The sequence below is a fragment of the Phaethon aethereus genome (assembly GCF_964289735.1).
Source record: "Phaethon aethereus genome assembly, chromosome: 1".
In the NCBI taxonomy this organism is placed as follows: domain Eukaryota; kingdom Metazoa; phylum Chordata; class Aves; order Phaethontiformes; family Phaethontidae; genus Phaethon; species Phaethon aethereus.
The window spans coordinates 80,429,648-80,444,562 of NC_138575.1; the positions used below are offsets into that span (position 1 = coordinate 80,429,648).

A 14,915-nucleotide genomic window follows, 5' to 3' on the forward strand; every position below is an offset into this window, starting at 1 on the left:
TAAGGTTTTTGTTATATAACTTGAATATAGGCAATGGCTGTCTTTTGTCATTTGTATTTAAAGCAGTGGTCAGCACTTTGTATTACTTTTAACTGTACCCTTTTGGTCAACTACAGAGCCACAAAAAAGTTTTTTCTCCAGAGTAAATGCCTGATTTTCACAGGATGAATCTGTCACAGATTATCAAAAAGGATTAATGTCTTATAAAAATGTTTAGTGTCACAGGAATCAAACTAGTTGGTATTCAAAACTTTAAATAACATCAAGGAAGATTTTTTTTTTTAATTATAACATAGCACTTTTATTGTAAAATCAGCATTTGTATATCCCCATAGAGCCAGTTATTGGCAGTTTCAAGCTTCACAATGAGTTGCAGTGAACACGTGTTCTTTGCAAAGGCCAGCGTTGAGTGGTAACCACAGTAACAGTCAGAGCTCTCTAACTGCCTGTGCAATGACTGCAGCAGTATGTGCTTGTACACATACTGAGGATAATGGAAGGATTAGTTACTTGGTGTAAAAGATGAGTTTCTTTTAGCAGAAGTATACCTATGCAGCAGTAGTAATATTCTGCAGTACATTTACTAATGCCTTACCTGACGAATCAATAGAAGAATTAAAATTTGCCACATATTCTTAGGAATCTGTTCTCTTACTCAAAGTTGATGACACTGGCGGCCAGTTTTGAAGGCAATTTTTAAAACTCATTTCACTGTAGGAAATAAAACCAACTCTGGGAATTATAGATATATTGGATTGTATATGCCGAGCACTCCTGCTGAAGGTCGTCTTTGACCAAAGTAGGTCAAAAATATTAGTTTGGCCCACTTCTATAGAGATTTTAGTATAAGACTCTACTTTGTTCTCTCCAGTGTTGTAAGACCTATCAAACAAATTTAAGAGAGATGAAAACAGAAGACCAAATCATTATATCTAAAGCTGTTAGATAACGTGAGCAAAGACTGCTCAAACATAATATGTATGCATATTGATATTTATTATTTTTCTACAAATTTTGGTGGGAAGTGCATAATACCTGCTATAGAAACACAATATATAACTTTTATCAGCAAAGGAGAGAAAACAACAATCTATAGATTGATCTTGTTGTAACTTTAATTCATATTGAAGTATTTGGAGGATATTTTTTTTCCCCTCCTCTGTGTGTTGATGATTCATGTTGCATAAATCTTCTGGAGCATCAGAATGTTGTATAATATTTCACTATGGTATTAGAATTCATGTATTCAGTGTACTGTAACTGATTCAAATATTTTAAAAAACAATTTGTAAGTACAGGATTTTTTATTTTATTTTTTTTCCACCAGTGTAAAGAAGTTTAAGTGACTGCTCTACTTTATCAAAATGGTGGACACTGAAAATCAGCTCTATTCCCTTACTCCCTTAGAGGAGAATGATATAGGCAGCCCTTTATCTGGAGAGTTCCTACAAGATATGGAGAACATTCAAGACCTCTCTCAGTCTCTAGGTGATGATAGCTCTGGAGCTTTAAGTTTAACAGAGTTCCAGTCACTGGGAAATGGTCCAGGATCTGATGGATCAGTTATAACAGGTAAGAGAGTTTTGGCTTACCGTAAAACTTTCTTTTATAAATACATAGTGATAGAAATTAAAAACTTTTAAAATGCAATAATTGTTGTTTATGACTAAGTGACACCAGAAATATGTAAGCTGGTTATAGCATGGTCTTAAAATATTTAAGGCTAAAGTTGATTTATTAGACAAATGTCACTGAAAAATTACTGTAATGTAAAACTGCTGTTTTAAATTATCATTAGTATCAACACCTTTTTCAAAGTAACTTTTAAAAACCACTGTTGCTAGCAAAGAAGTTACTATGTATTGTAGTCATATAAGAAGTTACAATATTGTACTAAAGGAATTCCCCATTTTTTAAAGTTTCTTCAAATCACATAGATTTGAAAAGTATTATGTTTGCCAAAAATTTATAATCTAACTCTTAAAAGTTTACCTAGAATTTCAGTAGATTTTAGTGTACTGATGTTTTTAACATGCTGTTTTCTTCCCCTTCCCAAGAGTAGCGCTGTTCAGCTAATGACTTCTATCCTGGATAATGTAGAAGTCTCAGAGTGCTAATACATTACATAGTCTTTAGTCAAAAGATCTTTGTGAGAGGCTTTGTTTGAGAGATGAAAATGGAAAAAATTGAAGTGTTATGGGACACTGCAATAATGTCAGTAAGGTATTGCTTTTGAAACTGTGGTTTTACAAATCTTTTAGCAGTAGAGCCATTTTAAGAAGTTTAGGGTGAACTTTCTGGTTGTTTTATATTATGGTTTGTTTTGGAGATTTCTTACTTTAAATTGATCCCCAGGCTGTGATCACTGTTTTACCTTACAAAAACTGCACTAATACAACTGAGGTGTGCCTCTGCTAAAGTGGTTAAAATGAATAGTGTGAGTTTTGAAGGGAGAATAGTGCCTCTGGGCACTATTGCCCAAAGGAATGTTTATAGAAATATGATTTGGGTCCCTTTTGGTTGTAGACCTTCACATTAGGGAGATGCCTTCTACAGGAAAAGTTACTATGTGCTGGGTTTACAATGTAGTCCAAGACATGAGTTTTTTTAATTATTTGTGTGTGTGTATGTATGTACAAGTCCTACAATAATTTAGGTCAGCTTCTACTGTCACCTTCTAATTTGGGTATTCAGTGTTTATTGGAAAAATTCTAGTTTTGCTGTTAGGGGAGATGGAAAATGTAAACTTTAAGGCTCAAATTCCATAAGGCAAGTAAAAAGAAATCAGAATTGCTCTTTAAAAAAAATACTGGGTTTTAGGCTGTTCTTGATGACTCTGATGCCTGTGGGCTTGGCAGTGCTGGCAATGCAGACTCTGAGTTCTGTGCCAGGGTTTTTTCCAACATAATACTTGCTGACCTACATTCGTGAGTATTTCTTAATCTTTCTGTTAAAATAACACACCCATTACTTTGCTGAAGTCTTGTGGTGCAAGTTGTAAGATGGAAGATAAAGGAAATTCTGGCCTCACCAAATATTTTCCTCAAATAAGGTGGAAATATGAATTGAAATAATTAAGGTTGGAATGTGTTAAGTTTTGTAACTAGTAGTAAAATGTCTGGAGAATTTATTTCATTGTACAACAATTCAGAAATGCTTTTCCCATTATAATCAGAAGGTAAAATACCTGAGCAAGGCTTCTGTTGCTGGATAGAAGCAGACATTTGTGTTACCTTCCTTTTAATATCTGTTCAGCCTTTCTGCTGATGTGCAGGAGCACACTTTCACTTTGAGAAAAGTCTTTAGAAAAGCTGTCTTAAGTACTTTTTAGGCCATAGTTTAGATCGTCATTTAAAACTATGAGTAACTTTTCAAAAGTCAAGGGGACTGTAATGAGTGTATCTTAAGTGTAACTCAGCATAAGCTAGGACTATGTCTCTTGTCATACCGTAGCAATAGATCTGATGTGCAACGCTACAGCACAAGAGATGGAAGGTGTAATGGCAAGATGAGCTGTTAGTAACCTTTCTGGAAAGAGTGAGTGACAGGTTGAACGGATATTGTGATACACGCTTTAAGTCATGGGGGGTTCTCTTTTATTGTGGTGTGGGGTTTTTTTCTTTCTATATTTTGTACTATTTGTCTTTAGCAGTAGATACATGTTGAATACTGCTTTTCAGTTTCAAATGTATGTTATTTGTGAAGACAGTATGTGTGCATTTTTATGGTTAAGAAAATTTCCTTGATTTAAAAGAAATACTAATTCATTAAAAAAATTCATGCTCACATCAAATTGAGAAACATTTGAAAAAATCCAAGTAAAAAGTGGAACATGGGAAAATAAAAAGAAGCTTGGTTTTCTCTTATTTTGTGCGGTGCATATTCATTGAATCCTCAAGAACCATTATCAGCCTTCTAGTTCTTCTTATCAGGCTTTCTTTGGTAAGGCTTTTTGTTTGTTGACATTGAATGTCTCATCAAAATTAGCAGGGTACGCTCTGTATGTTGTGTGTGTTTGCACTGTTAATATAAATAATTATTTTTCAAACACTTATGGCCAAATTAGTAGTTCACTTAATGACTATTAACTCATGGGTTTTTTTTTAATAAGCTCATTTTAGTGTGGATTTAGTATAGAAATGGTATCAGTCTTGATAGTATAGGATTTATGAGTGTTCCTTTTTCTTTTAGACACCCTTTCACCAGCATCCAGTCCTTCATCCATTAATTTTACCACAGCTCCAGGTAGCATAGATGAATCACCCAGTGGAGCATTAAACATTGAATGTAGAATTTGTGGGGATAAAGCCTCAGGCTACCATTACGGAGTACATGCTTGTGAAGGTTGTAAGGTACAGTCGTAATTTTCTTCTTAAGAACCTAAATCATGTTGCTTTATTTACAGGGTTATATGAAGATAAACATTTGTTACATAAATGTTCAACTAATATAATTCTAGCCATTACAATTATTTAAATAATAAACATATCTGTAATCCTTTTTCTGAAATTGTTCAGATATCATAACTGGATACCATAACTCAATACGAGACCTTCATCAAGCAGGGGCAATTCACAATGATAATTTTAATGCTGCTTTTCTGGATATAGTTAGTTAAACACTAAAACAACTTAAAACACTAAACTGTGACTAAAAGTTAAGCCTACTTGCTCCACTAGTGTTTTATTTGTGTTGGGAGTATGGCTGTTGGAAGCATGTGACTTTGTTACATTTCCATTACAACAGTAACAAATCGTGAATTTTTCATCTCCATCACATTCTGCCTGAATCACTGAGGTATCATGAGTACCTCCTGTAGTTTTGGGGCCAGTGCATGCCTCTGGGGCAAATTTATGTCATCATTAACATATAATTTTTGGGATGATATGGCCCAAGAATTGTAAGAGTCTTTTCTTTTTTGTTCTAATGCTTTAGTTTTCCATTTTTTTTCTAAATGATACTGTCAGGTTAGAGAAATAATTGTACATGTGTACATTTTTCTCTCATGCCTCAATGTCCAAAGATGATAATTCAAATACAAATCTTATGGAATAATGCTAGAATCTCTGTTAGAGCTGGGGAGCCAATTCATAGTCAGATGTGTCACACAGTCTAAATGACATGTTATTATGACATGTGAAGCAAAATGTTGCAATGTCTCTAAAAAATTTTGCTAACCCTATGACTTCATACTATGAGACTAGCATTACACTGCAGTATCAAGACATCACAGTAAGTTCTGTTGAGTTACAGGCTTTTCTGTAATGCTCATTTTCGTGTCTTGGGCTTTTTCTATACACTGTGCTATGTTGTCATACCCCTGACATTTGCTGGATGAAGAAAAGATGTGTTAAATCTGTGTGTTTGTGTGACACATACGAAAGATGTGTTTCTGACAGAGCACGCTCTGAGAGGATGCATACAAAAGCAGTATGTGACTGTTTTGCTTAATCCTTAAGAGCAAATCTACTCAGGTACTCTGGGTCCTTGGTCCTCTCCTAAGGGAGCTGTGAGCTTTTGTGTTTCCCATTCTATACATGCCTTCATACACATCACTTCACTGGGTAGCACAGGATATTCTTACCTTTGGACAGGTTATACTTTGCATATTGTTTTGTTAGTGACATCAATAAACAGTAAGAGGAAAAAAAATTACCTGTATGATTGAAGTTTAGTACTCAACTTTCTTTAACATTACATATTGTTTTCTCAAACTTTTTATAGGGTTTTTTTAGAAGAACAATTCGGTTAAAACTCATCTATGATAAATGTGATCGCAACTGCAAAATTCAGAAAAAAAATCGTAATAAGTGCCAATACTGTCGTTTTCAAAAGTGCCTTTCAGTTGGAATGTCACATAATGGTAGGTAAGAGTGCCCTTAATAATTTGCTTGTTCCTGCCCAGGGTCTGCTTCTGGAAGCAGGCACCTGGATAGCTTTTTTACTTACACATATGAGTTGAACCTCAGATTTCTGCAGTATAGATCGTGGCGGGGGGACACCAGTTTCCCTAATGCGTGGTTTATGTAATTGATGCACAGCTGCCAAAGGTACTTTTATGAGCTTTACGCAATTGTGCTGGATGTCTGTTTGTCCATATGAATGTTCATTTAGTTGCTTTCTTCACCCAGAACTTTGGCACTATTAGTCCCATTGAAACAAATTCTAGCACTGGAAGAATTCTGATCAAGGGCATTGTAGAGGAGTAGGAGGAGAACAGCTAGCTCATTGTTGGGGGGAATGATGTAGGGTAGAAATCTGTAGGCAACCAGGCTTCATTGTTTTTCAAGTTACAGTGCAACAGCTCTTGGGCAGATGATTCAGGCAGTGTGGGGGGAGGGCAAAGATCTGTGCTGACTGGAACAGGAATTTGGTAGGTTGCTTGTTAAATGGAATGGTAAAAATTCAGGGCATTTAGATATCTAGTTTAAAAATTATGTTGTTGTTTGTTAATGATTTAAGATAAGCCTGGTAAGCCTGTGGCTTACAGGCCAACTGCAGCCCACAAGGCAGTTTTCTGCACGGTATGTAGCTTGCTAAGCAACTTGGTGAAGAGGGAGAGGCCATGCCATGAGAAAGCACATTTGGTTGGCCAGATGACAGTAGTTTGGTTTCCCTACATAGGTCTGATATTGTCAAGGCTGGACCTGGGAGCAGGTGTAATTTGGGAGTAGGTGAAAAGTAGGTGAAAGTGCTGGCCTAGGTGGAAAGCTGTGGGTTAGGAGACAAACTTCCTAAGGAAACTATGCAGTCAAGGTAGCTGGGGTGGGAACATGGTTGGGGAAGCTGCCTATGGCATTGTAGTCTAGACTCATAGCAAGAAACATTGGGAGACTTGGCTTTCTGGTTCTGGGGAAGTCTAGCTCCCTTGTGGTGAGCCTTGACTGAGGTTAAGGTCCATTGGGAGAGGGTGATAGTCTCTGCAAGACAGGTGATAACCTTCCTGAAGCAGCAGACTTGCAAAGAGTGTGCCAGCCAACAAAGTGACATCTCAGGGGCAGGAGTTGAACAGGGAGCCGTGCTGGTTGGCAGGAATTAACATTCAGTTGAAGCTGTTTCATCCTACTAAAATGCTGTGGGCACCTGCGCTCCAGCTGAAGGGAGTAGTAGTTTTACTGCAGCAAACACATAGGGGGCAGTGGGGAAGGAGATGACTGCTACCTTGCAGGTGGTACTTCTCAGGAACAGAGCTAGAACTAGATTTACAGCCACAATCTTAAGACTGTAAGTTTCAGTTTAGAGCAGATATTCTTCCACTTTTTCCAATAGACCCACGGCCAGCTTCTGAACAGGCCTTCCGTGTTGGACTTCCATTGAAGTTCAAAACAGTATTTCAGGTCACACCTCATCTCCTTATGTCATGAGACACCTCCTTATGTCATCAGAAAATGCCTTGGGCATGTCAAAGGGCTAATTCTGCACATGCTCTGAATTGCTCAGTCTAAGCAGTGAGGTCCTGTCCTCTCACTTGTTAGATGCTGAAATGCTGTAAGAGGAACCAGCTATATTAGCCATCTCAAAACCTACCATACCATCAGAGGGTAAGGCCCCTTTTAAAATTGAGCTCTTTTGGTTTTAAACTGAAACTGAAGAAGGATGTGGACGTGCCTGTTTTATTGCTAAATGGCAAGACCGCTTGCCCAAGAACTGGGAGACCTCCATACCCAGTGGTGTTTCAGACTTGCATCTCCTGCCTCTCAAAAGAATATCCTAATGAATAGATTGGATACTCAAACTCTATTCTCATCCTCTCCAGTCGTGAAGGGCTAATTTATTGAAAAGAGAAGTGTAAAATGCTGGGTCTGGGAGGAGGTTTTGTTGACTATAGCCTTAGAGCATAAATCAGGGTCTCTGGTCTGTTGTGTTCTCACTAAACAGTACAGATACATTGAACTGAACACCCAGTGCATAAAGAACTGAATTCTCCAGCAGGTTCAGAACCAGCAATGAGATTTGGGCCCAGCGCCATTGCAGTGTTCCCTGTGGAGTTACTCCCCAGGCAGCTCTCCAGCCAGCGTGTGTGTTCTTTTCCAAGCTCCTGACATGAGTTTACTCAGTTTTTTAGAATTCCCAAGGTGGACTTTGAATTTCACGTTGGGAGTTGTAGAACACAATAAGGAGAGAACAAAATACAACTACTTAGGTAATGTAGAAGGAAAAAGTCATGCGTTCTAGCTCATTGCAGATACCAGTTTGTTTTTTGAAACATTTGATTGCCTTCGTTTAGCATATTGACTTGATAATTAGTCACTGACCATGTTGGAAAGGGTGAGATTTTTTCACTCATGAATTTATCATACTAAAGATACTACCTCTACCTCAGGTTTTTCTAGACCAAAAATCTTACTGCTCTAATCAGCAATGGTAAAAGGCATAGGTTTTTGTGTAACTTATGTTTGTTTTACAATTATGTTTTCCATCAGCAATACGTTTTGGACGAATGCCAAGGTCGGAGAAGGCCAAGTTGAAAGCGGAAATTCTAACAGGTGAAAATTATGTAGAAGATTCAGAAATGGCAGATCTTAAATCACTTGCCAAAAGAATTCATGATGCTTACCTGAAAAACTTCAATATGAACAAGGTTAAAGCCAGAATCATCCTTGCAGGGAAAACTAATAACAATCCCGTAAGTACTTTTGCTGTAACTTTAAAGTAAAGCTGGCAAGTACATAAGGTGATGATAATAATTTGTTAGAGTCTTGAGAAAATCTTTTAGAAAATAAGTATCGTGCTAATACAGATGGGAAATATGCAAAAAGAATACCTGTAGTAAATATGCTTTTAGCCACTAACAGAATAATAGAAAACTTTAGGAAAATCAGGTGATTAACTTCTAAGTGGAAGCTCATAACCTTAAATTAGTTCTTAAAAAAAAATAAAATAGTGACATCTGGATGTGAATACCTCTTAATATGTGGGGGGGGGAATGGTTCAAAATTAATTTCCTATTATGAAAGTGAAAATAAAATTACAATGTTTTTCTGCCACAAATGCCAGGATAAATACAGTTATCTTCTAGGGTGTATAGGAGCTCTGTATGACTCTTATTTTAATCACAGCAATATTAATGGCAGGAGGGGAAAGAAAAGTTTGTAATTCTTTTTTTATAGTTCTGGCCATTTCCTCATCCAGCCTTCCTGGTCTTTACTGTATGGTTACTTTGAAAGGGAGAAGCAAGCAAGGTTGTGAAGACACGTATGCTGTAGAGGTTATTTTTCTTTCAGGATAATTTAGGAAGGTCTATCTAATGCTGTCAACTGTTTTTTTGTTTTGTAGTATGTGAGATGGTATAACCATTGTAAGGACTAATTTGTTTCACTTTAGGCATATTTTTTTAAATTCTGTTGTGATTTATGTTAATTATAGGTAGAAGATAAAATCATTGGTAAAATAAGATACTTAATTTCAGTAAAAATTTGCAGGGAAGAGGTTTTACATATGCTGTAACAAAAACCATGTAACTGTGGGGATGAGTGTTATAAAAACTGTAAGCAAGCTGCCTTCTAAACTATGGAATTTGGCATATTATAGTCTAGTCTAGCCAAGCATACAGGCTTCTACATTAAAAGAGAGACAGATGAATAATCCCTGTCTTTTTCAGTGAATTAAAGAGATGCTTAAAATTAAGCACAGGCTTAAACTTTTTTTGGGGTGCAAGCTGACATAAGCCTACAGTAAATACCATGCTTTAACACCTTATCAAGTAGGTATCTGCATAAAGTCCTTTTCAGGCTTGTTACTACATGTCAGAATCATAAGTTACAATATATATCATACATGCAGGGATTCTAGATCACTGCATCCTAATTTTTGTATGCAATCGAAGCATTCAGATTATAATCATCTGATTGACTAGCTAATAGTGGCTTGCACAAGTCTTGGTGAATTTACAAGTAAAAATTAATGAGGAATCAGACCTAGTATATTATAAACAGGCTGCTGCTTCATTCTTCAATATGCAGGGAAGAGGATAGGCTTTTTTAAAGCTGTTTCATCATCTCTGGGGAAAGCAGACATTTTTGTTTTCTTTTGACTGTTCAACAGAAAAATTAAAAAATCGAGAGGTTTGTTGGTAATTAGTAATCCACCTATTTCTGAACAGTGCATTAACAGCTCATTTCAGTGAATCCTAATTCTTGGCACCACTCTAATTTCAGAATGAACTAGCGTTTTTTATTATGACAAAGTATTATTTTTAAATTTGGCACCTACGTCCTTGGCAGTAAATATTTCCTGCATAGTGAAATTATGATAAATTCCAAAGAGATTTGCAAGATAGACTACATCTTTTAAAGGGTTTAGAAATATGGTCATTTTATTGCTTTGCCAGTTTTTGCTCATATTCACATGCACATAGAAAGTTCTGTTCTGTATAACTCTCTAGTACTGAAGTGAGATGGAATGTGTGGTTGCCATATGCATTTAAAAAGTGTGGGACAACTGTGGGAATCTAGCATGTTTGACAGTTTTCTAAGTGAAATAAGTGAATTTATGAGTTTCTTACAGAACACTGAGTGTTCTTCATGGTATTTAATCTGAGATGAGCAAAACAGCACAGGGAAGGTGCTTTGCTTAGCATTTATGGAACTAGATTTATGTTCTGTAAATCTACGGTAGGCTGGGAAGCACTGTTTTTCATTGTTTTTCTTTAGTGGATTGTCCTGTTTTGATCACTGCTCTTCAGATATGTATCGAAATATTTTTGACTTCTGATTGTTCTTAAGGTCTGAATGCTTTTTTAATATCATGTTTTAAGAGACCAGTTCACCAGTTTGTAATGCACACACCTTTTTAAATTAAGGGGGTAATGCAAAAGACCATGATCAAGACTGAAATTTTGTGTTGTCTCATACTCTAGTGGGATTCTGGGTTTAGAGATGACTTAGCACTAACTGTAGCTAGAAAGATGAGCTGAATTTCTGTGGAAGATCAGCTGGGACCTAGTCTATGAAAACCTGATAATAAAACACAAAGAGTAGAACAGAGTTCACATTCTTGTGCAAATATGCTGTCCTATATTTAAATGACTGTCTGTATTCCCCCTAGGATACTTCAGGAAAGCATCATGATGAGCATCAAGTGTAGTTAGTTTAGGAATCGATAGGAGTGTAGGCAGAATAACCTGGACTTCTGGAGAAGGTAATACAAGTCTTTTGTGAACCTTCTGGGACTTGCTCTGAGATGGATGTATGCATACTAAGCACAGTACTTCTGGTTCTTCACTGTAACTAGTACATAAAACTAGATTAAAGATGTCATGCGTATTTACATTTTACTATTTGCATTGTTGTTTGCAGAGCAGACAAACTAAGAGAATTCTTAGATACTGCAGTTTACAGTTCTGTAATACATAGTTTCTCTTTATGCAGAAATATGAAAGAACTCATGGTTTATTGATCATTGAAGATTGATTAGCATGAAAGTTGAAGTGTATCAAAATTCTTATTCTTTAGGAAACCAATGATTAATAACCATTATTTTGTAACTTAATTAGTATTTTTTTCTCTATAGCCGTTTGTTATACATGATATGGATACCTTGTGTATGGCAGAAAAGACCCTGGTGGCAAAATTGGTAGCCAATGGAATTCAGAACAAGGAAGCAGAAGTTAGAATCTTCCACTGCTGCCAGTGTACATCTGTAGAAACCGTCACAGAACTTACTGAATTTGCCAAATCTATCCCTGGCTTCTCCAATCTTGACTTGAATGATCAAGTGACACTGTTAAAATACGGAGTTTATGAAGCCATATTTGCCATGTTAGCATCTGTGATGAACAAGGACGGGATGCTGGTAGCCTATGGAAACGGTTTTATAACCCGGGAATTCCTGAAAAGCCTGAGAAAGCCATTCTGTGATATAATGGAGCCAAAATTTGATTTTGCAATGAAATTCAATGCATTGGAATTGGATGATAGTGATATATCCCTTTTTGTTGCTGCCATCATTTGCTGTGGAGGTAAGCACTAAATATTTGTTCTTTAATGTAGTAAATTTTAAAATCATCTTCACCTGAATTAATAATTTTAATGGAAAAGCTTATATATTTCTTGAAGATTCGGTTGTACCACTAACAATGTAATTTTCCCTTTTAGTGTGTTTCATGGAAGATACTGTGTAACTGTTAACAGTCTTGATCCTGCATTTTGCTTTGCAGAATTGTAGATGTGCTTAGAAATACTGTTAGCCTCACTGTTTCTAAAAGTGGGGTGTGAAGCATGTTGGTGTGTTTTTGTTTGGGGTTTGGAGAAGGTTTTTTTATTTATGTTTAAGGCTGTGTTGGAAACAGTATTTGTATCTGCCAAATAGGCAGAAAAATACTATGTAATGAAACTGGAGGCAGGGGCAGATTATAGTTTTGCTCATCTTTGACACTTGCTGGTTGCATCACGTAATGTGTTCTGCACAAATGCATAGCTCGATGCACTTCCTCTGTTCTGATTTTAATATCATAAGCTATTTTAAAAAACCAGCTTAGCTAATTACAAAAAATTAGCTGATAGTATTTTAAAAAATTATTTCATAGTACCTAAGGATATGGGGTTTGGGTGGTTGTTTTTAAAATGCACGTTGTTCGACCTCTTTGTGAGTGAAGGAACACAAACGTAATCCTTTCTTTTCTCCAGAAAGTAAGGACGCTCATATTTAAGGTTAAATTCAAAACTGTATGTAAGCATTTTGAAAAAGGGAATGAAAAGATCAAGACAGTTCCAACAACTGTGCCTGCCTGCCTGTTTTGCATTCTGCCAAGCTCATAGGATGTTTCATTACACCAGTTTCATCCTCAGCAATTACCAGAAGAGAGATACAATCTGCAGACTTTCAAAAGCAAGTTCCCATCAAATCTTGCATTACTTTTGCACAATGCATTGGTAATTTGATGTTTTCAAAAATCAAGAGAGTTCTTTGCAGCCAAAATGCTGTGTTTTTTTCCCCTCTGTCCTTCTCCTTGGAACTAGCTTAAGTTTTCAAGAAACTTATTTAGCCAGTTGCCTCAGACTTCTTAGAGAAGTTTGATCTGGGGAGTGAAGCTATTACAGGACTGTACATAGCTAAAAATGAGATCGTATACTAGAAAGTGTGAAACATCTTTAATTCGTGCTTTTCTGTGTACTGTCAATAACTTGCGTTACAGCAATATGCATAGGGGAACCAAGAAAGCCTGTTATTTACGTCTTGCTGTATGGCTACCAAACTTCAAGAACTCTCTAGAAATATCCACATCCTTTTTCTCTCCTTCCTGTTTGAATTCTGTTATCAGGACATACAGAATATAGAACTGGATTCCTAGAAGCTGGATACTTCTGCTGTTTTTTGGAGTGGGAGGGTGGTGTGGGTGTTTTCTTGTATGGCACAGGTTGTATTTAGTAGTATAAATCTCTCCTCAAATAACAGTGGGCATTGAAATAAACTTTTTACAAACTAATTTTTTTTTTTTTTTTTAAAGCTTCATTGCCCTCGGTGTATAACGTATATATACACCATAGCCTACAATACAGAATCTATAAAGTAGCCTACTTGAAAGAATAATTATAAAATTATGACACGTATTCTTTTGTTTGTTTTGAGAACAGATCGTCCTGGTCTTGTAAATGTAGGACACATTGAAAAAATGCAGGAGAGCATTGTACATGTACTGAAACTTCACTTGCAAACCAACCATCCTGATGATATCTTCCTCTTCCCAAAACTCCTCCAAAAAATGGCTGACCTCCGACAACTTGTCACAGAGCATGCTCAACTTGTTCAGATAATTAAGAAGACTGAATCTGATGCACATTTACACCCTTTACTACAGGAAATCTACAGGGATATGTATTAAGGATTTTTAGTATTTTTTTCCACAATATTTAAAGACAAGAGCAATACAGATGGGAGCAAAACTACTTGCGCAGTTATCTGCTGTTCACTCAGTCCAGAGCATGAAAAACCTAAAAGCTGTGTAACTGAAGTGTTGCACTTCTTCAGTTTTTTTGGTTTGGGAACTTTTGTCTTCTTTTGAAAGAGTTCTGCAGAAAAGTACTGATCATTGTGCTCATGAAGTGTCTTACAATGGTTCTTTTATTTGGAAATCTGAAGATTGGTAAGGAATGCATATCTGTATAATAAATCAGAATGTTAAGTATCAGAAATGAACAAAATTGTATTTCCTTTTGGCTTAGTTATGTTAGAATTAATATAACAAATTCAGCAAATTCTCTCCAGGTATATGAACAATCACAATGATTTTCTGTTTTTGGCTAATGGTAATTACTGAGAACCAACTAACACATTTTCTTATGGCAGACAGTCTAGGTGTATCAAATAGTTGGATATCACTGTACATAAACTTCTAAAAAATTTGAAAGACCTTTGATCCACTGCTGCTTTAATTCCATGAAATGCAGTACAACTTCATATAGTATTACATTAGTATACCTTAGGGTTAGCATATTTAAAAATGGTTCTTTTATAAAATGAAATAAAATCTGAAGAGTTATCGAAAATACAGCAGAGATGCTCCATTCAGGTGTTTCTTGAAAAGTAAATGTGATAAAGCAATGAAACCCTTTTTTCAAAAGTCTTTTAAGGAAATATCAAAATATTCCTGAGGAAAAATATATCGAACCCTGTGTACTTTGGAGAACTTGTAATAGCTCAAGATGCGGTTTTGACTTAAAAATACTATTTTGAATTACCAAGAGTTTTGGAGAGACTGAAAAATCTGATCCTAGCCCAGAAAAAAGAATTTCAACTGCATAGCATTCTAGTGCAGTGATATCTCACTCTGAGGAAATGATTGTATAGGAAAGGCACCTTCTTCCTTGACAAGTATCTTGGCAGTTTAGAGTTGTTTGGACCTGTTTACTTTTCTGAGTATACTGTTTCATTTTTTTCCCAATTATCCACGCTCATATGTTTGTTTTTTTTTTTCT

The 14,915-nt window shown here is 36.1% G+C and overlaps 1 protein-coding gene across 2 annotated transcripts; it reads left to right on the top strand.

Moving 5' to 3' along the window:
- The first annotated feature begins 794 nt into the window (after window positions 1–794).
- On the top strand, window positions 795–13,895 carry PPARA (peroxisome proliferator activated receptor alpha). Of its 2 annotated transcripts, none has more exons than XM_082007502.1 (6): window positions 795–1,572; window positions 4,192–4,352; window positions 5,725–5,863; window positions 8,424–8,626; window positions 11,512–11,959; window positions 13,575–13,895. In XM_082007502.1, exons 1-6 carry the CDS (start codon window positions 1,365–1,367, stop codon window positions 13,820–13,822), a joined length of 1,407 nt encoding a protein of 468 aa, XP_081863628.1. In that variant the 5' UTR covers window positions 795–1,364; the 3' UTR covers window positions 13,823–13,895. The 2 variants fall into 2 exon arrangements, with proteins under 2 accessions (XP_081863628.1, XP_081863629.1); XM_082007503.1 differs by having other exon boundaries at window positions 8,424–8,611.
- The last annotated feature ends 1,020 nt before the right edge of the window (window positions 13,896–14,915 follow it).

Excerpts from the sequence above, each read along its gene's own strand:
- PPARA (XM_082007502.1), top strand. The coding sequence starts at position 1,365 with ATGGTGGACACTGAAAATCAGCTCTATTCCCTTACTCCCTTAGAGGAG. Across the intron at positions 8,627-11,511 it reads GGAAAACTAATAACAATCCC|CCGTTTGTTATACATGATAT; the intron begins GTAAGTACTTTT and ends TTTTCTCTATAG. Across the intron at positions 11,960-13,574 it reads TGCCATCATTTGCTGTGGAG|ATCGTCCTGGTCTTGTAAAT; the intron begins GTAAGCACTAAA and ends TTTTGAGAACAG.